Source organism: Quercus robur, chromosome 2 (assembly GCF_932294415.1).
Source record: "Quercus robur chromosome 2, dhQueRobu3.1, whole genome shotgun sequence".
Taxonomy (NCBI): domain Eukaryota; kingdom Viridiplantae; phylum Streptophyta; class Magnoliopsida; order Fagales; family Fagaceae; genus Quercus; species Quercus robur.
Genome location: NC_065535.1, coordinates 26,169,321 through 26,193,601, shown reverse-complemented (window position 1 = coordinate 26,193,601; position 24,281 = coordinate 26,169,321). Strand labels below are relative to the sequence as shown.

General features: G+C 35.8%; 2 protein-coding genes and 1 pseudogene across 3 annotated transcripts; all 3 read right to left on the bottom strand.

Annotated features, from left to right (window-relative positions):
* Positions 1 to 2,768: 2,768 nt before the first annotated feature.
* On the bottom strand, positions 2,769 to 8,641 carry LOC126713073 (protein trichome berefringence-like 7). 2 transcript variants are annotated; one of them, XM_050412724.1, is made up of 4 exons: positions 8,323 to 8,623; positions 7,187 to 8,092; positions 5,438 to 5,596; positions 2,769 to 3,360 (listed from the first exon to the last, which is right to left on the bottom strand). In XM_050412724.1, exons 2-4 carry the CDS (start codon positions 8,038 to 8,040, stop codon positions 3,063 to 3,065), a joined length of 1,311 nt encoding a protein of 436 aa, XP_050268681.1. In that variant the 5' UTR covers positions 8,041 to 8,092; positions 8,323 to 8,623; the 3' UTR covers positions 2,769 to 3,062. The 2 variants fall into 2 exon arrangements, with proteins under 2 accessions (XP_050268681.1, XP_050268682.1); XM_050412725.1 differs by having other exon boundaries at positions 3,242 to 3,377; positions 7,187 to 8,641.
* Positions 8,642 to 19,844: 11,203 nt separating this feature from the next.
* On the bottom strand, positions 19,845 to 21,927 carry LOC126696766 (protein trichome berefringence-like 7). The gene is made up of 4 exons (XM_050393473.1): positions 21,802 to 21,927; positions 20,800 to 21,560; positions 20,409 to 20,567; positions 19,845 to 20,118 (listed from the first exon to the last, which is right to left on the bottom strand). The coding sequence occupies exons 1-4, from the start codon at positions 21,925 to 21,927 to the stop codon at positions 19,845 to 19,847; spliced, it is 1,320 nt and encodes a 439-aa protein (XP_050249430.1).
* Positions 21,928 to 22,270: 343 nt separating this feature from the next.
* LOC126706057 (NADPH-dependent aldehyde reductase-like protein, chloroplastic) lies at positions 22,271 to 23,213 on the bottom strand (annotated as a pseudogene).
* Between the last annotated feature and the right edge of the window lie 1,068 nt (positions 23,214 to 24,281).

Sequence of the window (24,281 nt, the reverse complement as noted above, 5' to 3'; positions counted from 1 at the left end):
TTTAGAGACTTGAACCCCATTCTAAGAATTGGTATGGTTTGTTTGCATTGGAAAACACTTCTTTCCATTTGTTTTTGTTTTTTTATTTTCTGAAGCTTATTTCTTTCCATCAAGATATTAACGTTTGATAGGTATATCGTTACCTGATAATGCTAATAAGAAGGGGAAAAAAGGGGGTAAAGATAAGGACCAATATGCATTGATTTACACAAACGTTAATTATTTTAGACCTCAATCTATGTCGTCAACGAAAAATCTTAGACCACATAATTTTTCACAATTTTTTGCTACAACTGTAACGTGGCAGAGTATGATTGGTAAAAAAAAAAAATGATGGGTCCATGTGTAAGTGATAGTTAACTACTCACATTCTGCCACATCATAGTTGTGATAAAAAATTGTGGAATAATTTATGGTCCTAAAACTACTCAGCCATCAATTATCTTATCGCTTATGGAAGCAGGTTTGTAAAAGTGGGACTTTTTCTTCATACCTTTAAATTATGTACTACAATGACTTCACATCCAAGAGTGATCACATTCTTGTTTTCCCACCAAAAAAGAAAAAAAAAAAAAAAAAAAAGTGATCACATCCTCACACTGTATGTAAAATGTGAACATTGTTGAAAATTTTACTCACATGTGTCCTTCGTTTTGTAGATCTTAGATATTTAGTGTACGTTTGGATAGCGTTGGGGATGAAAAAAATTTGCACTTTGTTGAAAAAATGGTGGGTCCCACGGTATTGTTCATGATTTTTTGGTACTATTTATGAGCTTACTGCACTTTTTGATACTATTTATGGACCCTACTGTACTATTTCAACTAATTTTTACCTTTACCTACCATACTTTCAATAATAAGTTTTCAATTTCAGTAAAATAAACGATTTCAGTAAAAATTAATTAAACTAAAAGCAGATTTCAAATGTGCCAATGTTACTGGTAGTAGAGTTAAAGGCTTTTTTTTATTTTTGGCAACAGACCAACAAGCTTAAAGCCCACTTATACAGCCCAACATCCTTGAAAATAAATACCAGAACTTGTTAGATTGGACAATCCAAATTTATTATTCAATAGCCCATTAATTCTTTCTAATCTTGAGACTCAGATTCCCAACCCAAAGACTCATTCAGATTGGCCCGTTTCCCAAATGAATCGAGACTGAAATTAGCTTTAGAGTCCATGAATACTTTGATAAAAAACCAATGGGCTATTTTATTTGGCTGACCCAAAAGCAAAAGACAAGTGTATAAAGAAACCATCTTGGCCCTGCCAGTGAAGCCAATCTAAAAACCATAGCACGTCCCATTTGTCTGGGCTGTATCAACACAAGAGCAGCAAATTGGGTCAACAAAAATCTAACAGCAGGGTCCACCCATAGGTGCAAGAAAGACCCAGAAACTATTTGATTGAATAAGCCTATTACTGACCACGACTGGAACAATTTTTAAGTGTTTCCCTCATCTTTGTGAACCAATATTACTGAAAAAAGAGGCACCCAGGAAAGGGAAAATAAGGGGCAGTGTAGTGCCAGTGGATTGGAGGGCAAAAGGTGTGACTGCACATCAATTTAAATCCATTCAAAGTCTAACAAAAGAGCTTGGAATACTTGTGAGATCAATAGATCCTAGTTGATGTCATGTGTAAGTGAAAAGCTCCAAAAAAAAAAAAAAATCAAAGTTTGCTTGCTGTGTGACAAAGTTCCACCCAACGTCACTTTTGCCATAAAATTAGCACCAATTAACGTTAATGCAAGGCTGCCACAGCCCTTAACTTCAGTAAATTTGATTGATGGTTGGACCGAGCCAAGTATTAAAGGTTCATACTCGTTCATTTTATTTTATTTCAAATACGAGCCAAGTTCGAGTTCATTATCAAACAAAATTACATGTTCAAGCTTATTTCATTTACTTGCCGAGCAAGTTCAAGCTTTTTCACGAGCTACTTGATTAACTTATTTTTTTTCCTGTATATAATAAAATCGTGACTAAAATGCTTTACCCATTCACAAATCTATGAATTTTTCGAGTTTGTGTTTATGGGTTTTTGTTAACTTAGTGTTTTTTTGTTGGATTTGATTCAATTCATGTTAGAGGATATGTTTGGAATGATTTGGATTTCATTGGTTTTTATATGGTAGGCTAAGGTAGCTTTTGCAATGCAGAAAATGTAGTTTCATATTGGTCTTTTTCCCAAATGTGTGAGTTTCACTTCAATGTGTGGCTCAAGGAAAGTGTCATTTTCTTTATTGCTTACATTTCAATTCAATGAAGGACTTGAACTTTAGGATAAATCATTTGCATTGCTAAATCTTCATTTTAAATTTAGTATTAGACTATTTCTTTCCTTCTGGGTTCAATCGTTTTCATTGCTTGGTTGTCAATTTGTTTATGGTTAACCTCGACAACTTCTGTGCTTATTTTCACCGGTGGGCAACTTGAGAGGGTAAGAAAAGCTAGGTTGATATGGGTGTTTCTAAAGAAGTGCTTGGTTGCAAAGAAACTGTAAGAAGAGCTTGTGAATTTTTTATTTATTTTTTTTATTATTTTATTAGCATGCCACATGTGCATGTCATTTACTATATAGTTATTTTCTATTAATGAGTTAACAATAAGATCAAATTGATTGTAAATTAAAAATAACAAAGACCAAATTGACTGCTACTAAAATGTAAGGACCAAATCGACCGTGACCCCAAAATGTTATGACCAAAATGGTATTTCTGCCAAAGATTAATTGCCAAATAAATAAAATTTGCACATGTACAGTATAGAAGCTCTCTTTTTTTATAAAATAATGCTTCAAAACTTTCAAATGTAAGAAATTTAATTTCTATTGCAACAGGCAGTTGAATCTCAAACTAGGTTTGGTTATTCAGCAACTGCCAATGAAAAAATAAACAGACAAATGAAAGAATTTCCTAAATGGGTAAAAACAAGAAACCCAGTACAATTTCTCCAATCCCCAAGTCCCAAGTGAATTGATAAACCGTGCCAACCAAGAGAGCTTAGAATCAATGCTAGATGCAAGAGGAGGAAACAAAGCATGCAACTTCTATTGATCATTGGAGGGGAACCCCATTTTTCGACAGCAAGTGTAATAAGAGAATTTCATTCCATGTATCAGGTACCCCAGGCAGACACCAATGGCTACAATCAGGCACAGATGGATTATCACTCCAAGTACCCACGTGTGCATCACTCCGGTATGCATCCATTGGAGTAACATGAAGAACTGTTACAGGAACTGTCATTTTCTTCACAACCTTGATTATGACATCTGAAATTGGGCTTCGGTCCCTTCCATGAGATCTTGATGAAGGTAGTTTAGGCACTTTGCAAGAATTCCGGTTTTTACCACTGACACACACAAGAATCTGTTTATCAGTCAAAGTTTTTGCATAGGCTTATTAGCAGGTTAACCTGGGCTACATCACATACATCAATGGGCATTAGAAACTAATGGTTTTAGGAGGAGAAACAGCATCATAGTAAAGCTAGACAACACACGTTCAGAGAATCTGTGATAAACATTTCAATTCTATAGAACACCACAGAAGTATGACTAGTGGTACATTCATGGGAAACTATATTATTAAATCAATAAGAAAGCTATGAATAACTAGTTACTTATCAAAAAAGAAAGCCATGCATAACTAGTTCCCTGGGGATCTTTGATAAAATATTTTGGGTTATATGATTCAGGATACCACAGAAGCATCATCAAGAGTTACTTTTACAGAACATTAAGATAAATCACAACATACAGCAGAGGTTCCAAACTGTTGAATAGCTATCTACCCTCAACCAGAAAAGAAATTTCCTTTCATTTCACACTAGCCCCATTATATCTGTGTGCGCGCACGCGCTCTATATTTGGCTAGGATGCATATATATATACATATATTTATGGATGTACTATCGATATATCTATATGTATGTGCATGTGAATGTGGAATTATAAATGCATTGATCCTTATCGTAATTGTTGCCACAGGCTGAGGATTACTTTAGTACAAGATCTTGCACCTTTTTTTTTTTACGGAGAGCCTCCTTCAAGATAGGGGTAGCCCTATTGATGAAAAGAAAAGGAAAAGTCGCTTGAGATAGTTTGGTAATGTGCAGTGGAGAGCAATTAATGCACCAGTAAGAAAGAATGAAATGATTCAAGTTGAGGGAACGAAAAAATGTAGAGGAAGACCAAAAACAACACTAGTAGAAATAGTTAAAAAGGACATGTCAACTAAGGAAGTAGTAATCTTGTTGAAGATCCATACCCGACCCCAAAAAATTTGAAACTACGGCTGCTTTGTTGTTGTTGTCCTTCAAGTGTCAAGACTGTGGTATCCAGAAAGAAGAAACTTCCTCTGCCATGCCACAAGAAATTCATTCCTTCCAGCCATATTTGGTTGAAACATAGAATTTCCCTCCTCTAGTTCTAGAAAGGGAGTAACAAGTTGCTTCACAAAACTAACACGACCATCACCTCTGCAGGTCCAGATATATATCTCACCGTCTCGTGTTTCATGTAAGCTTTCTGGGTTCCAATATAAACATGGTAGAAAGTAACAGGTTACCATGAAAAGGAGGTTATTTAGGGTTAATAGGTTTGAGAAACCTGTTCTAAAATTTCAGCGTGCTTGTGTTGAGTCCCAAGAACAATAAGGGCCAGTTCGGTAGCTAAGAAATTCAAATCTTGAGAGTTACAAATTCTTAGTTTAATCTCATAAGATTTTAAATTCCTAAGAGTTAACATTTATATTATTTGGATATACTTAAAATTTGAATTTATATCATATTATAGAAAACACTATATTTAAAAACATAAATTTTAGTGATTAATCTTATAAATATTATTTTAATACTAAAAAATCAATAATTTGACCATTATGGATAATTTTTTAAAATGATAAAATTACCCCTGAACATTAATAAACATCTTATTTGGGTGAAATTATCTATTTTTGTTCTAAAATGAGCTCTATGTAGCTAGTTTTAAGAAAGAAAAAGTGAAAAGTTGGATTAAAGGATCAAATTAGTAATTCTCACAAATATAAGCTATATGAGAACTGAAATTTCCTACCTAAAAGGTGAGAATTAGAATTCTCATTCTTGATGGGAATGGAGATGTTCATTTAAATAGAAATTCTCAAAAATTCTGCCAAACGAACTATCAAATTTTCACAAATCCTCGGATATTAATAATTTCTATCCCAAATTCCTAAGTAACAATCACATCCTAACAATCAAACAATCATTTTGTGCTAAAGACAAGCAAACTAGGTGAAAGGTTATAGATTCATGGAATATAGATATGACTGAAAATTCACTTTCTATGCCAACCTCAAAAAGGCTATTAACATGTTGGCCCCCAAAAAACAAAAAAGTTATTAACATAAAATTGGCAGCAAATACAGTGACCAACTATGCAACACACCTCCAATGGGAAGATTCAAAAGTCCGGAAGAATACACTGGTTCTATTGCTGTTGACCATAGTCTCAACCCAAGATGCCCAAGTGTCTAATGCTTTGCCAAAGGCCGTAGTCAGTGGCATTCCAAGCTTCAGTGAATTACCAACCTGAAAATACCAGCCCCTGTCTGGAAACATGTTAGAAGCATTCTACATATTATATGCATTTATGAAAAGAACAAACTTAATTACAAAAGATTGAGCTGAAAGCTTTATATGACAAATTCATGAAAAGTTTGATGGAGATCTAATAATATGTTTATAAAGAAAAATCATTCAAATAATTTGTTCAGCTATGGAAAGGAAGGTAATGCAGAAGCAAAGACCCTTTCTCAAGCATATTTTAACTGAACAAAATGAATACCTGTATTAGACTGGGTAAAAATAAGGGAGGGGATGGGGAGAATTGCTCAAGGGTAGTTCAATTTAGGGGAGCACTAAGATTGGAGTCACAGGTCTTTTCTAAAATAATAAATGACTGACCTCGTATTATGCATGCTGAATCCAAGTCAGATATATCTTATCTCCTTCTAAAAATGCTCTACTAAAATCATTCCTACTTTGAGATATAGTGAAGTTAAGTGCGAATATATTATTGGGTTTAATATTGTGCCTACCTCTACAATGAAGAATGTCTCTATCTACAAGATTATGATTCCCCTTTCCTATGAAATTTTAAGAACTATTTCTTCTTATAGCCCTAAACCCAAGCCCCAGCCTCTCTGTGCATGTGAGCACCTATACACAGAATAGCCCAAAAATTAATAACAAACAAAAATATACTGAAATAGCCACCAAAACTGAATAATAAGTGACCATGTTCATGTAACACTTAAAAATATGTTATGAATAGTGATTTTATATGCCAAGAAAAAGTGCAGTCTAAAGACCCAACGACCAAAGAGGCTACAAATACATTCTAGCACCTCTATCCTTGACCGCCAAGATGCAAAAAGTAACCAATTACAAATGAATAACTGGCTTCTTGGTCATTGACAATAATGATAATCAGTTGGGGTAATGCTAAATGGATGCTTTTCAAAGATCCATCCTTTTCAATGTTATAACAATGATACATGTTTGGAACTTTGGATTGATGCTCTCAGGCCTTTACTCCAACCATCCAGTTCATTAAACAGAAGTTCCTTACAATGGCAGCTAAGTACTAGACATTCAGAGAATGGCCTAAATTGGAATTACAATTGAGTTTTTTTTATTGGCGTAACAGACTCATCTAGCATCAATAATTCTCAACAAGACTCTTTAAGCTTTAGGTATTGGTTACTTAAATTGTACAAGAAAATTTTGAGATATTCTCTCTATGTAAGAAAATCCCAAAGTAGAACTGCCAGCCCAACTTGAAGCCTTCCTGGACACCTGACTACCAAGGTTTTTACCCACGAAAGGCTCTAAGATTCTAAGATGAGTTCATTATGATGAAAATGCACAACAGGCTTTATGTTATGCTGTTACATGAATTTGAAATCAATTATGGATGAAGCAAGATACATGAAAAATCACTAGTAACTGAAATTAATTAAATTAAGACAGAAATGAAAGGTCAATGTATCATATTATTGTAGAATGCACATATGCACATATATAAAAGGCTTAAGAGGTTGCTGGCATCAGAATGCTTACAAAAATCATAATTGAAATACGTTCTTTTAGTAAGATTTAATGCCATCGATGCTGAGGATATTAGGTAACTTACATTTGAAAAAGCTTGGTCCTTGTCCACCAGTGTCCTGAATTAAATATGAGAACATCAGAATCAATCCACTCTTTGCTGATACTGTCCATCTTATCGAGTCTTAGTGTTGTCTTCACCCTCTTTGGTGCATGCCTTGGCACAGGACCAGGCTGTACCAGGAACACCGATCGATAAAAGTCAATATTTAAATTGAATGAACTGAATCTTACACTTAAAAACCTAATCCGTTTAGTGATCTTTTGGCCATTGACTTCATATACATCCCTCTTATCCTCTACCCCTGTCATAAGCATACATATCAATGACTCCCATTGTGTTCTACTCAATGAATCACCCACAAAAACCACTCGTTTTCCACGAAGCTTTTCAAGAATTGCTCGCGCATTGAATCTTTGAATATCACAATTCTTTGGCTTCCACCTCCACTTTGCATAACCTTTATCTTTCCGCCCATTCGCCAAGCAATTAAATCCATGTTCTGCAAATGGACATCTTGAGGCATCATATAGAGGGTAACTTTCATCTTGGATCCAACTTCCATTTAAAACATTGCATGTGCCATTAGAAACAATGGACTCAGAAATCCCATAACTATTGATGACTGGGCTATAAGTGGGAAACAAATACATATATCCAAATAACATGGCTGAAAGGAAGAATATCAATGAGCCAGTTGCAAAAAGTGTATTGAAGGATACAAAGATCCAAATTTGACAAGGACCCTTTATCATTCTATCACCAAAACTGAAACCCCTTAGGTAGAAATGCCTGAAATGGCCAAATGTGTCCCAGTTGAACTTACTCACTATCTCCATCTTTTGAACACCCCACAAACTACTCACAGATTTAATCATAAACCGATCAGAAAAATGAAGTAATCCCACATTAAAAATCCATCCATGTTAACTGAAAATACCCACACAGATAAAACTTTAAAAGTGAAACAGACATTTAAGTGCCAACTTAACCATAACAAGATCAAATCAAGACCAAAGATTTAAGCACTTGAAACATAGAAAGGGACACACTTCAGCAGAACACAGAACGACAACTTTAACCAGAATAAAATCAAATCAAGACCAAAGATTGTGAAGTTGAAGACCCATAAAGCTCAAAAAGTAAAGCAGTAATCTTACTGTTTCAGCAACTGGGGAACTAAGGAAAAAACTTGCATCTGGATGAGCAAAGTACAAAGAGGAGTGTGGATGAAGTTTGAAGGTGGTTTTGGTCAATTTAGTTAAATACTGCCTTTGCTTGTAATACCAGCTTCCTTGCTTAGTTTCTCAGTTAGATTTGGACAATGATTTCTGAACTAATTTTAACAACTGTACTTTTTTTTAAGTTTTAAGTGTATACCAAAAGCTTTTAGCCAAAAAAAAGTGTATACCAAAAGCTTTTAATTAACGTTTGAATCTTGTCGGTGATGTTCTAGAATCTACAGAGAAATGGAAAGATTGAGTGTAATCAAATGAGTTCGAGATATGTGAGATTGAAACGCGTCGAAATTTTATCGGATCAATATTTTTATAAACAAATAGTATATATATATATATATGGATTCAAGATACACATGTAACTCTGAGCTATACATTTTTTTCAACCATTAATTTCAATTAAATCTAATAGTTAATAACACACAAGCAGCCATGTCATCAACCTCTAAAAATAAATAATCTAGAGCATTAAAAGTCATAATTCTCTTTAAAAAATCATTAACTCCTTCCACCTTTCCCATCTTCTTCTTCTTCTTCTCTCTCTGAGTCTAGACCACACACGTCCTTCTCCTCCGCGGACCCACACAACTCATTGGAGCTGTATGTAGAATTTAGTTTGTTAAATCTAGAAGTATGATTTAGTTTTAGATATCAATGTAAAACCATTTGAGGCCAAAAATTTAAATATTTTACTGGTTAGACTCGTGAGAGTCTTATCCCTTGGCAATAAAGTGAGATAGTTCTGATCTAAATGTCAATTTAGTAATCCAAGAAAAAAAATTATCTATATTTCTTGAATTTTATCACTAAAGAGTCCTTTTATTTGGTTTCTCTTAAGTGAGAATACATCTAAAACTGAAGAAAACTACAAGTCAATTCAAACTTCATATAACTACGGCCAAGCCAAATATTATCTCACGGAATTGATACACTTGTGTAATCCGAACTTTCAAAACAATCGTAACCTACATATTTGGATCTCATGTAAATCTGTGCATATATAAAATACATCCCCAAAGAAATTAAAGGGAAGCAAATTAACTTTGCCTTTGTATCAATTATTTGTAGATCTTATAATTGCTGCCAAAAAAAAAAAAAAACTCTCCCTCAGAGCATTAATAGAAAAGGACTAAAACTAATAAAATCTCATGTAATCACAAGAATTAAAGCTCACTATTAAATAACAGTGAAAACCATTAGAAATAGTTCTTATGTTAAAAACCAATATTGGAAACTACGCAAAAGAACAAAAAAAATGTGGGTATTGGCTGGCTGTGGAGATCAGGGAAGAGAGAAGCCGTAAGTTGGAGAAGAATGTGAAGAGAAAGAGAGTGAGAGAGAAAAACTGAAAAAGTAAAAAACCAAGAAAATTAATTTTCTCTCACTGAGCTAAAAATGGTTTGGAATTTAATTACGAAAGAGAGAGAAAATATATTCTTAATTAGACAAGCTAATGTGAACAATAGAGTTTTTTTTAGCCATTAGATCTAATTGAAATCAATGGTTAGAAAAATGTGTAATTGAGTTATACCAGGTGTAACTCGAACCTATCTCATATATATATATATATATATATATTCCAAATTACAAACTACACCCGTACAATTTGAAAGTATTTGGATTTTATACTCTAGAATTTCAAAATTTGGATTTTATCCTTTAAAGTTCTATTCTATTTACATCAGCAATCCTTCCGTCCATATTTTTTGTTAAGTGTCACATAAATTTGTCACATGTGTTTAGTTTGTCCAATAAAATAATATCACATCATTTTTCTAGTCTATAAAAAATTAAATAATTAAAAATGACATGGCATAATAAAAATAAAGTGACATAATTTTATTAGATGAACTAAATACACGTGGTAAGCTTAGGGCTTGTTTGGTTTGAGCAAAAAATGTGTGTATTTTGTATTCATTTTCATTTTTTGTGGGACCCACTATTAAAAAACTTGTTTGGCTTTGTATTTGTATTCAGTTTTATTTTTAATATCAAAAAAAAAAAAAAAAAAGGATTTGAATGCAAAAACTTAATACAACTTTTTAGTGTTTTCATTTTCTTGAAAATGAATACAATGACATTTTCGTAAAAAAATCAAATCTGTGGGTCCCACTATCACTGACTTGTAACATCAAAGAACACACTCTCTCTCTCTATTTGTTGGTGGTTGTCAGGAAAAAAAAAGTGAAGGGGAAGACAAAGTAGAAAATGATGCCAAACAAAAAGATAGATGGGAACAAAAAATAAGTACAAGATTTAAGTATAGAAAATGAGTACAGAAAATGAAAATAAAAAATGAATACAACCTTAATACAAACCAAATAGGCCCTTATATGACACTTAACGGAAAATATGGACGGAAATGCTACTAATGCAAATGGAATAGAGTTTCAAGTGGTAAAATCCAAATTCTGAAATTTCAAGGTATAAAATCTAAACACCCCCAAACTTTAGGGTATAATTTGCAATTTGGCAAAATTTTTTATAGGATATTGTGGGGCCCGAAATCTGAGGTCCCAGCCCACTTTGTATTAAGGGCCCAAAGCCCAAGCCGAGGAGCCCTACTGCCGAGGACGTATGATGAAAGCCCCTCAAAGGCCCAATGATGTGGCCGAGGACGATCTCACGCTCTACACCTCACAAAACGCCTGAAGAAAAGGACAAACTCAATACAAGAGCAGTACAAGAGAGAAAGCTGCCAACACCGTAATGTGGAGCCCTGCGTCTGACAAGCTCATATTCCAGACCATGCTATTTAACTTTTCCCAACCACCCCCAACCACTCTGATGTATGAATTGATAGGACGAGTCAATACCCCAAAAAGGCAAAACTGACACGTAGACAGAAAAAACGAGAAGTAAACACTAGTATAAAAGGGAAGGAGAGCTAGGAGAGAAGGGGGGAGGAAAAAAGATCCCACAAAAAGAAGAATGGGAAGAATGTGATGCTCCTCGGACTCAGTGCGAGGACTCAAACCCTCCGAGCTACACCGATGTGAAGCCTAGTTATTCTGGCCAAGCCTATCTTCGTATGAGCTTCCATGAAAATCACGACTAAACCGCCGTCCAACGACCAAGGTCCAACCTTTTTAGCCCACTCTCTATGAATTATATTGTTCGGGCCTTTTACATGCAAGCCCAATGTCATTCTTGGGTTGTTAAAAATCGTGTCCCTACAATTGGCGCCGTCTGTGGGAAGGCTTGCGCGTTGGCGCAGGTGGCGATGGAGTCGAGCCCCTATCAAGCAGAGGTCTGCAAAGGTTCCTCCATTTCTAGCGACATGCAGTTGTTGCTCAGACATAAATTTCCGTTAGGGGCTACGCCTACAGTGCCGATGGCACGGGCAGCTCTAGAGGCTTCCAACATCAAGCTAACTCTCCCCACCTTGGTCGAGGGGCTAACCTTCGAAAAGTAAATAAATAAGTAAATAAATACAAGTTTTGGACAGAACCAAGGCCTTGTATGGTCCTCGGACTCAAGCCTATGGGGAAACCAACTACTACAAAGAAAAACTACAAGTTTTGGACAGAACCAAGGCCTTGCATGGTCCTCGGACTCAAGCCTATGGGGAAACCAACTACTTAAAAGAAAAAAATACAAGTTTTGGACAGAACCAAGGCCTTGCATGGTCCTCGGACTCAAGCCTATGGGGAAACCAACTACTTAAAAGAAAAAATACAAGTTTTGGACAGAACCAAGGTCTTGTAAGGTCCTCGGACTTAAGCCTATGGGGAAACCAACTACTTAAAAGAAAAAAATACAAGTTTTGGACAGAACCAAGGCCTTGTATGGTCCTCGGACTCAAGCTTATGGGGAAACCAACTACTTAAAAGAAAAAATACAAGTTTTGGATAGAACCAAGGCCTTGCATGGTCCTCGGACTCAAGCCTATGGGGAAACTAATTACTTAAAAGAAAAAATACAAGTTTTGGACAGAACCAAGGTCTTGTATGGTCCTCGGACTCAAGCCTATGGGGAAACCAACTACTACAAAGAAAAACTACAAGTTTTGGACAGAACCAAGGCCTTGCATGGTCCTCGGACTCAAGCCTATGGGGAAACCAACTACTACAAAGAAAAACTACAAGTTTTGGACAGAACCAAGGTCTTGCATGGTCCTCGGACTCAAGCCTATGGGGAAACCAACTACTTAAAAGAAAAAACTACAAGTTTTGGACAGAACCAAGGTCTTGCATGGTCCTCGGACTCAAGCCTATGGGAAACCAACTACTTAAAAGAAAAAATACAAGTTTTGGACAGAACCAAGGCCTTGTATGGTCCTCGGACTCAAGCCTATGGGGAAACCAACTACTACAAAGAAAAACTACAAGTTTTGGACAGAACCAAGGCCTTGCATGATCCTCAGACTCAAGCCTATGGTGAAACCAACTACTTAAAAGAAAAACTACAAGTTTTGGATAGAACCAAGGCCTTGTATGGTCCTCGGACTCAAGCCTATGGGGAAACCAACTACTACAAAGAAAAACTACAAGTTTTGGACAGAACCAAGACCTTGCATGATCCTCGGACTCAAGCCTATGGGGAAACCAACTACTTAAAAGAAAAAATACAAGTTTTGGATAGAACCAAGGTCTTGTATGGTCCTCGGACTCAAGCCTATGGGGAAACCAACTACTACAAAGAAAAACTACAAGTTTTGGACAGAACCAAGGTCTTGCATGGTCCTCGGACTCAAGCCTATGGGGAAACCAACCACTACAAAGAAAAACTACAAGTTTTGGACAGAACCAAGGTCTTGCATGGTCCTCGGACTCAAGCCTATGGGGAAACCAACTACTTAAAAGAAAAAACTACAAGTTTTGGACAGAACCAAGGTCTTGCATGGTCCTCGGACTCAAGCCTATGGGGAAACCAACTACTTAAAAGAAAAAATACAAGTTTTGGACAAAACCAAGGTCTTGCATGGTCCTTGGACTCAAGCCTATGGAGAAACCAACTACCTAAAAGAAAGAATACAAGTTCTAGACAACCCGGTACAATCATACCTAGGTCCTCGGATTAGAGGCCAGCTGTTATCGAAAACACGGCCCAAGTTCCACACTATTCGGCAACCTTCTCGAATGGTTTATTTGGGGTTTCTCATTCTCGGGCAACTACCTCACACGCGTCACAGTACACTCAGTTGTTATCTCGGTTAGCCTCATAAGTTTAATCTGCTATTGATTGATATTATTATATTTGATAGTTTCAATAGATTCAAATTAGTAGCTTTTTGTTACAAGGTTTCCTGTCCTAAGTATTATTAAAGAAAAATACACATGTAGCTTACCCATTCACAAAGTAATTGCCGCAGAAAAGAAAAGTATTTAGAAGGAAACAAATTCATCTTTTATTAGGACAAAGAAATAGTACAACGTACAACGAAAGAACTTGAATAAGTTTATACTAAAAACTAACTGCATAAGTGAAAAGAAAAGATACAAGGCAGAAAAGAGGGATGCTGCAGTTCCAAAATGTTGTCTAAGGAGACCATTCCTCAATACTTTTACATGTCTATAACTCAGGCAGCAAAAGAACCCAACTTGGGGCTAGCACCGTTGAAGAAAAGGTGTAGGGAGCCCAACTTGAGGCTAGCACCGTTGAAGAAAAGGTGCAGGGAGCCGGAAGTTGATGAGCCTCCATGTTAGCCACGCCTGCAATAAAGCAAACGGCGCTGATGACGGAAAACCTTACTTCTAACGCACCAAGAATCTAATGCGAACAGTGCCTATTTCGGATTTTGACTGAAAGAGGCAGAGATACCATCCCTACCTTATCAAAGCGAAAGATCATCTTGAGTCTGTGTCTTCCCTGTCCAGACCGCAACACCTTAAGTCTTGGAAGGATTCGGTGCCTCTGAAGCGGGTATAGATCTTTCATCCCCACCCATGCCTCAAACATATTGCTCTAAGGGTGGATGGCACTGGAGATGGAGATTCTGAGTATGGCGGAAGGATTATGAATTGGGATGGGGCCGAAGGGTTTATATGTAGGAGGATTAACCCCCTATCCTACTTATACAGAGGGCAAACCGGTGGCATTTAATCTAGGCATGTTCCCAAGAAATGCTACGAACGAGATAGTCTTTGCTCAGCTCCCTGCGCCGCCTGCAACCATAAAGTTTGGATAGCCTCGTGAAGGAGACATATTAATGGCACGCCTTGAACACTGCAACGTCAAAGGCGCCGCGTGAGAAAATCTAAAGGGATGTCTCACAATTTAGCGCCGCCCCCCATGCAAACGAAGAAACCCTGGCATTAAAGAAATGTTGAGCTGGACAAGCCATGGTTTGGGCCTAACATTACCAAAACCCTCCTCCCCAACAACAAGGCTGGGCAGTAGGATTTTGAGTGGTTATTGTGGGGCCCGAAATCTGAGGTCCCAACCCACTTTGTATTAAGGGCCCAAAGCCCAAGCCGAGGAGCCCTACTGCCGAGGACGTATGATGAAAGCCCCTCAAAGGCCCAAGGATGTGGTCGAGGACGATCTCACGCTCTACACCTCACAAAACGCCTGAAGAAAAGGACAAACTCAGTACAAGAGCAGTACAAGGGAGAAAGCTACCAACACCGTAATGTGGAGCCCTGCGTCTGACAAGCCCATATTCCAGACCATGCTATTTAACTTTTCCCAACCACCCCCAACCACTCTGACGTATGAATTGATAGGACGAGTCAATACCCCAAAAAGGCAAAATTGACTCGTAGACAGAAAAACGAGAAGTAAACACTGGTATAAAAGGGGAGGAGAGCCAAGGGAGAAGGGGGGAGGAAAAAAGATCCCACAAAAAGAAGAATGGGAAGAATGTGATGCTCCTCGGACTCAGTCCGAGGACTCAAACCCTCCGAGCTACACCGATGTGAAGCCTAGTTATTTTGGCCAAGCCTATCTTCGTATGAGCTTCCATGAAAATCACGACTAAACCGCCGTCCAACGACCAAGGTCCAGCCTTTCTAGCCCACTCTCTATGAATTATATTGTTCGAGCCTTTTACATGCGAGCCCAATGTCATTCTTGGGTCGTTAAAAATCGTGTCCCTACAGATATCATTCTAACATATTATCTATTTAAAGTCAAAACTGAGAAATAATCCAATTAGATTATAAATTAGATGTCTAATTTTATGCCATGTGTCCTATCTAAATTTTTAAATTTTTTGTACCTACATAACACCTAACATAGAAGCCAAGAAGACTACAATGATAAAGCTCGTTCGCCTAAGCAAGAACATCTCTTTTTTTTGGTTTCCCAAGGTGTCCCCAGGTTTTTATCCCAAGACTGATCCTTTGAGGTACTGTCGGGCGCCAAGGCAGGGACCTCTCCCAAGAAAGTTTGCTGCATCCACAAGGGCTCGAAACCAAGACCACTTGCTTAAGTGACTAGAGCCCCTCCACTTAGGCCAACCTTCGTTGGTTAAGCAAGAACATCTCACTTGTACACTTCTATGTGGACTCAATAGGTGTATTTCACTTTCTAAAAGACATAAGACATCTTATATTTCCATACATTTCATAATAAGGCAGAGAGAGAGAGAGAGATCTATCTATCTGTGCAATAAACAAAACAAAACAAAAAAAAAAAAAAAAATGAGAGCAGGTAGAGAGAGAGAGACATGGGAATTGATCTATTTAATGTTATCGGCAACCGCAAGTAACACAAGTAACAACACCAACAAAGTCCTTCAGATTAAGGGCATCATCATTCTCCCCCCTCTTTCACGTTTAAGGTTTTGGTATTTATGTGCATTCATGAACCTTGATTGTTTCTGTTTTATAGTATGGAGCTTATGTGTGTGCTTATTTTGGTATAGTCTAATGTGAATTGTGTTTTACAGATTTTGAGACTGTCACATACATATTAAGGTATATTTTGTCTCATTATTTCATAACTTGACCATAGGAGGTTTAATTGTAAAGAAACTAAAGATGAGATTTTTGGATTTTAGGGAGGCATTACTCATCAATATTTTGCAGGCCATAAGGGTACAATTGGAGGCAGTGATGTGCAGGTAAGACATATCAGTTGCTGTTGATCAATAGGATTTTTTTTTTCTTAGGACTTTTTTGTATGAAACTTATTATTTATCTTTTGTAGTGGATGACAACAAGTAGAAGAATTATCCATTCTGCTCTAAATTGCCTAGAGAAGGAACTTCAAAGGCTTTACAACAATAAATCAATTTATCCTCCAAAAGACAAAATGTTATAAATCTTCTTTCCATTATCAATGACATTATTTCTGAAATTAATAAGTTACTGGTCGCAAACCTATGTAATGAGTGGGAATAGATAATTATTTTGTAATTTTGATATAAGTATAGTTTGTTCTCCTAAATTTGTTGAAAATAATTTGCTCTATCAAAAAATTAAGAGAAATATTATGTCGGCAATAATTTCACAACATTTTTACAACAGATCATACATAGTAGGTTGTTATTTGTTGTTATTGGTTGGCAAAAAAATAATTTTAGTGATAGGTTTAAATTAGAACCGATAAGAATTTACCAACTATGACTTGTTCTGAAAACGTTGTAAATGTAGCACTTTTCAAAAATTAAACAATTTCTAAAATTATTTTTCATCTCAATATCTCTACAAATACAAATATATCATTCTATTATTTTTGGGTATATTTGATTGATATTTATCCATTCTTTAGGTGGTTCACATTCCTCTAAATTATGTTATAGTGCGTTATGTTTTCTTAATTTGGGTTTTTAGTTTTAGATTTTGGATTATGCTATTTTTTTCAACAACTTAATTTTCTTAGAATACAACTAAATGTTTTAACTAAGTATTAGCTCAAACAAAAATTAAATCAAACAATAAGAAGGAGAGAGAGGACTTGTGATAGAAAACTCAATTCAATTCAATTGGTCTTCTTCATATTTCATCCAAATTCAATTTCTTCATATAGCCAAGCATACATCTTTGTGGAATTTCTCACATCCAATTGGTCTTCATGGATTTTGAGGCTTTGTCCAAACTTGGATAATCTTTCACCCTAGTCTTTTTTCTTTTTTTCTTTTGTATATTGCTACCTTATATAGTTTTATACATGTCCTTTGATTTAATTTTCTTTCCATTGACACCAAATTCTACAATTTTGGCAAAAGTCTTACAGCAAAAGTATTCCATAATAATATCTAAATTTGTTACAATACAAAAAAAAAAAAAAAAAAAAAAAAAAAAAAAGTAACTTATCTTGTACTAAGTTATGCATCTACATTACCATCGCACACCCTTGGTGTGATGATCACTCTACAAATATAAGTGCTTGTGAAGTGTGGGGGGTAAGGGCCGAGGTTCAAGTCTCCAGGAGAGAGCTTCACACACATATACTCTTAGACTAGGCTAGAGTAGAATTCTATCTTGTATCCAAAAAAAAAATAGTTATGCATCTACATTCATGTCACAATTAATATGTACGTACAATAGAACTTATTTATGCTAAGCATATACAAAGAAGATTATTTATCCATAATGGTGAATGCATTACACAAATGCACATAAGAGGTATCCCATCAATGGAAAAAAAACTCATCCATGATTAACGACTACATAAACTATAGTAGTAAGACCCCATTGTGATTCTTTTAATGTATTCTTCACCATGGCTTTGAGATTTTTTTGGTTAGTTTATGGGAACCAATGTTGTTGGCACCTGAGATCTCCGATGGCACATCACTAACAAAACTAATTCGAAAAACCTAAAGAATATGGGAAAAAAAAAAACTCACTTTAGAGGGACTTTCCAAATTTACAAGAGTGAGGTAGAGCAATTGCAAATATATATAGACAAAAAATCAGTAGGTGTTTTTTTTTTTTTTTTTTTTTTTTTGGAATTCTAATAGAGTGGCCGTTGAACAGTTTTCATAACTGCTTAATTGGGGAGAGGGAAAGTCATAGAGGTGAAGGAAGTTTGAATTATTATTAGATTGGGTTTGATGGAATAATAAATGGAAAGTTGAAAAGTTAGGAAATGTTAATTAAGAGATGGATTTTTTTTTTTTTTTTAATGTGATTGGGAAAATGTTAATCTGCAAAAGGAAGGAAAAGAAAATGAAAAAAAAAAAAAAAAAAAAAAAGTTAGTGGGACCGATGATGTAGCCACTGATGTAACTCAATAGAAACCTAGCAACAATAAATACTATATTTCAAATTTTAAATATATATAGATAGATATATAGATGAATCATTCATAAAATTTTCATGATTCGCACTAGTCTGCTTCTCCACAATTGTGTATACCTTAGTGACTTTTTATTTATTTATAAATTGTATGCCGTAGTGACCTAATTTGTCTTAAAGTTCTGAAATTTGTAAATCATGCAAAGAAGTACATATTTTGTCCAAATCTTCTTCCATAACAGTACAGAACAATAGAATCATTCGTCTATTAAACCCTTTGTATTATTCTTGGATATGAAGAAATCAAACACCCAGTTTCTGGATTTTTGGATGTGAAGATACCGTATGGGCTATATCAATTGGTAAGCTCTCAATAACCCATGTGTTGTGTGGTATTTTTTATCACTTCATGGCTTCATGCTACCTGATTTTTGTCTTAGACAATTTATTTATGAGAGAATTTTCATGTTTGGCATATATCACAAGTTGTTTTTGATAACTGCAAATAACAAGTGTGCTTTCTTCTAACATATTCTGGCTTTAAACTCTTTGTATTATTCTTGGCACCAGTAACTAAAACCAATGTCAAAAACTTAATTTTCAAGATTGAGCTAAGGTATTAAGAACTTCTAAGGGATGACATAGAAAGGGCAGAGAAAGATTGGGTTCAGGTCTGAATTATAGTAGGATAATCCATGGGAGTCCGATCTAGAATTCACACCCGAACTAAATTGTGTATATAATTAAAGTTGAGAGTATTTGGCATCCCAAACTCATATCCATATATTCTATACAAACCAACAATGAAGCTTTCAACCATGAAAAAAAACAATGCAATTCCTATTGAACATTTAAACTAAAGCTCAATCATTTGGAGAGAGCTCTCTTCCTCGTGGCATTTAAAAAATAGAAAGTTTTTTGTTATTATATTAAAGTCGAAGCACAAATTGAATCCAAATTAGTTAATTGTTGTATAATTTTACATCACTTGTCCAATTTAATTTTGGTACTAAAATTAAATAAATTTTGGTGCCAATGATTAATTTCCCAACCAAAAAAAAAAAAAAAAATCAACCGAAGATATATGAGATATGGATGGATTGTGTTCATCCAGACATTTTTTAATCTATTCATTATCCTTTTTTTTTGTTACAAGTATAAACCACAAATTTACCGATAATACTCTGATAAATACACTCATACACCCAAAAAAAAAAAAAAACCAATTCTTTCTATATTTATTTTTTATACTGGTAAACGCACTGTATGTCGTTGATATAGCCACAACTTGTTTGTTTAATTGATTGTTTGAAACTACAACAGCAATGATAATAGAATTTCATTCCATGTATCAGGTACACCAGGTAGACACCAGTGGCTACAATCTGGCACATTTGGGTTGTCACTCCACCTGCCTACATGTCCATCACTACGAAATGCACACATTGGCGTAACATGCATAAGTGTTACAGGAATTCTCATTTTCTTCACAACTTTAATTATGATTTCTGAAACACTGCTTCGTTCTCTTCCATTAGTTTTTGACCAAGGACGTTGAGTCACTTTGCAGGTATTCCATTTCTTACCACTGACAATAAAGATAAAACCACCACTAGCAGTCAAGTTTTGAGGACACGTTTATTTGCAAGTTTTTTGGAGACAAATATATGACAATGATGAATAATAAGCATACAAGTGTAAGAGTAATGTTAGAGAGAATTTTTTCACAATTTATTGAGGTAGTAGGTTATTAATTTTTATTTGGTATATTAACAATTTGTTACCTCATTAATTGTGAAAAATGTTGTGTATCTAAACTTATTGTTAGTATGAATGAAATTGGCTGCAAAAATAATGACTGATTAAACATTAACACACCTCCAATGGGTTGATTCAAAAGTCCGGAAGAATACCCTTGTTCTATTTGTGTTGATCATAGTCTCAGCCCAAGATGCCCAAGTCTCTAATGCTCTTTTGAAGCCAGTAATGACTGGCATTGCAAGATTCAGTGAATTACCCACCTGAAAATAGCAGCGCCTGTCTGGAAACATGTTAGCTAGGAGCATGCTTTATAAGCTTCCTAAAATGTGAGTTGTTGATTGCAAAAGCAAAAAGCTTTAATGAATAATGAGGATCTAATGTTAAAACATACTCTTCTGAAGCCACTATGATTGCCATTGGAATGCATACCAAAATCATTGACAAGTAATACAAAAAACAGAATCTATTTAAATCAAATCTCAGAATTTTAAAGAAAGAAACAACTTACATTTCATGAAATAGTCTACTCTTTGTCCACCAGTGCCCCGAATTAAATATGAGAACATCAGAATCAATCCACTCATGGCTAATGTCATCCAACTTATCAAGTCTAAGTGCTGTCTTCACCCACTTGGGTGAAAGCCTTGGTGCAGGACCATGCTGCACCAAAAAAACTGATCGATAGAAGTCAATTCTAAGATTGAACGAACTGAACAGTACCCCTAAAAACCTGATATTTTTGGTGATCTTATGCCCTTTGACTTCATATACAGTGTTCTTATCCTCCACCCCAGTCATAAGCAAACATATTAAAGACTCCCACTGTGTTCTACTCAACGAATCACCCACAAATACCACTCTTTTGCCACGAAACTTTTCGAGAATTATACGTGCATCGAACCTTGGAATATCACAGTTCTTTGGCTTCCACCTCCATTTTGCATAACCCCCATCTTTCCGGCCATTAGCCAAGCAATTAAATCCACGCTCCACAAATGGACATTTTGAGGCATCATATAAAGGGTAATTTTTATCATAGATCCAACTTCCTTCAAAGACATTGCATGTACCATTAGACACATTAGAACCAGGAATTCCATAACTACTACGTTTGACCAGTTGAAATCTTGGAAACAAATATAAATATCCCAATGCCATGGCCGAAAGAAAGGATATCAATGAGCTAATTGCAACAAGTCCATTGAAAGATTTAAAGACGCAGATATTACAATCACCCTTTATCATCCTGTCACCAAAACCGATGATCCACTGTTATTATAAGACACTTGATGAAATTTGGAATCAATCCAAATAAATTGTTTTTAATTTTAAAGTTCAAAAGCAGTAACTGACGAGACATACATGTATTTATCTTTGTAATTCATGAATTTTAAGTTACTACCTTTATTCAATTTTCGCTTCATTTATGAACTGCATTAATTAGATACTTCATAAGAAAGTCTTACAAATGTAAGTAACAGCCTCATTAAATTAGCTATAATAAACACACACACAAAAGAGAACTATGATAAAGGGGCGCCCAAGCAAACTTAATGGAGTCATGCCCTTTGGAGTTCAAATCTTCTGTATCACTTTTTGTGTACCATTCTATATTCCACCAATCAATATTTGCCATGTGTTCATTTTACTTTCTTTATAGAATTACTGAAGTTTAAAATGGAAAGCAATCATACACTTGATAAGTAGTGATTGGTGGAACATAGAGTGGTACACAAAAAGTGGTACAGAAAATTTGGACTCTGCCCTTTGTTATGGCTGGGTTTGGATCCAGCTTTTGCGTTTGCGTTTACATTTCTTCACTTTTTTTTTTTTTCCCTGCTGCTGCGCACTCATTTAGGGAACAACGGCTATTGTTCATGTGAACAGTAGCCGGCAATTGTTGACTTTTCAGTCTTTTTATTAGTTCTGTGGGTCCCATGAACAGTGTACGGGACCCACAAATCTCACTTTTGAGTAACTTTTTCATTAAAATTGGGTCTCACAATACTACTCACACATTTAAAAATTATTTTGCTACAGTATTTTCAGTTTTCAGTTTCAACAAAATAAATTCTATCCAAACAGACCCTATATATGACAATCATATTACTAGTCATAAACAACGGTGTATCCACCTTTCACCCTAATGAAATGACCATTAATCCACTCCCCAACATCACTAGCTAAAAACCCCACAAGCTGTTACACCTTCAGGCTCTCCAAGTCGGCGTAGGGGACAAGCATCCACCATATTCTTGATGGTTTCCTCAGTTGTACCCTCAAAAAACATGTCAGTTGCTATAGACCCAGGTGCAACACAATTGGCAGTAATTCCTGCACCCTTGAGCTCCTTAGCAACTATCTTTCTCATTGTCCCCACTGCTGCCTTAGAGGCTGCATAAGCTGCAAATCCTGGTAGAAGTCCTCCAACAACTGAGGTTGATATCATGATGATTCTTCAACCACCTCCACGCTTTAACCTATTCACTGCCTCTCTACAGCACAAGAATGAACCTTTAGTGTTAACATTAAACGTTGTGTCCCAATCCTCCACTGTGGTATTGCCTAAACTTGGGTACTTAAGATCACGCACCCCAGCACAATTTACGAGGATTTGTATTTGTGAGCCAAATTCTTGTTCAGCTTTATGAAAGAGCAGCTTGATCTGATCTGGATCCGAAATATCTGCTCAAACTGTAATTGCTCGAGTTTGAGAAGGGATAGCTAGCTGTAGCTGATGAGGAGGCATTAAGCTCAGATGCTGAAGCATAATTGAGCACAACACTTGCAAGTTGCACCAAGGGAATGGAGGTGGATGGCTATAGCACGACCAAAGCCACGCAAGGCACCTGCTACTATTGCTACTCGGCCGTCAAGTTGAGCAGAAGAGGAAGTGTGTTCCCCGGTAATTTCCTCGGCCATGATGTGATGAGATGGTAATGGTTTTATAGTTGAATTAATTACTACAAAAGTAATCTTGAGAGATTTGAGTGGCTCCACAGATCTGAGCATGGAAATATTCAATCCTCATATAGCATCACATGTGATTAAAGGCTCATTTGAAAGTCTTACATAAGACAAACAGTTATGTCACGACATACGTAGGATATCACAGTACTATGCATTTTGTGTTATACATTTCTTTTAGGATCGAATATTGAATGTGTTGGCAAATTTGGGTCAAAATGTATTTTTGATTTATTTGAGTCGTTACTTTTCAGTGTCCAAATTTTCAGTGTCCAAAAGTGTGTAGAAGAACTACATTGAAGACACAAGAAAACAGTTTATGAAGCTGCTCAAGAAAGTGGAAGTTATGCTGCCTTGATATCACGCTAGACTGATTGAGATTCATTAAACCTCAACTCTATGCTCGACACCACTCAACCAATCGAGACGTAGGATTACTGAATTTTCAGATTACGACCCATAATCACTTAGCTGACTTGGAATTCGTGCACCAGGACTCCCTAAAGATATAAAAACCTTTTTTTTTATTGTCAACATCATGAAAAGAACGAATACTGTACACTTAGTAAAGTTGCTGCTACCTTTGTGTCTTAGGTTTTTGTTCTAAGTTGCTTCTAGTTCACCGATGATCAAGTGTTCCTTGTGAAGAAATATGCACCAACACCTTCAACAATCAGAAGAGTTGATTGTGTGAAGTTAGACATAGATTGGAAATCCATGCATACCAAATAAATTCACTTGGAAGATTAGTCCAACCGATTGCTGCTACACTTAGATAGCTCAGTAAGTTTTTTTTTAGGTAGTTACTCTGGGATTGGGTATATTCCTTATAATTGCAATTTCAATCTATCATAGTGGATTCCTCAAGTTTGTGGTAACCCTCAAACCATCCATTAAAAGGTTTTTCTCATCAAGGTTTTATCCATCAATCATAGCCATATTGTTAGAATTCAAATTTATTTTCCACTGTACTTAGTTTTGGCAATGTGGTTGTTTATTTCATGTAATTGATTGGACCTTTGC

Bases quoted from the DNA above. Each gene is read 5' to 3' on its own strand.
- LOC126713073 (XM_050412724.1), bottom strand. From the start codon at position 8,040: ATGATTAAATCTGTGAGTAGTTTGTGGGGTGTTCAAAAGATGGAGATA. The intron at 5,597-7,186 runs GTAAGTTACCTA...GTTTCCAGACAG, and splicing joins AGGACCAAGCTTTTTCAAAT to GGGCTGGTATTTTCAGGTTG. The intron at 3,361-5,437 runs GTGTGTTGCATA...TGTGTGTGTCAG, and splicing joins TTTGAATCTTCCCATTGGAG to TGGTAAAAACCGGAATTCTT.
- LOC126696766 (XM_050393473.1), bottom strand. From the start codon at position 21,927: ATGGCAAATATTGATTGGTGGAATATAGAATGGTACACAAAAAGTGAT. The intron at 21,561-21,801 runs GTGTGTTTATTA...TTATAATAACAG, and splicing joins ATCATAGTTCTCTTTTGTGT to TGGATCATCGGTTTTGGTGA. The intron at 20,568-20,799 runs GTAAGTTGTTTC...GTTTCCAGACAG, and splicing joins AGTAGACTATTTCATGAAAT to GCGCTGCTATTTTCAGGTGG.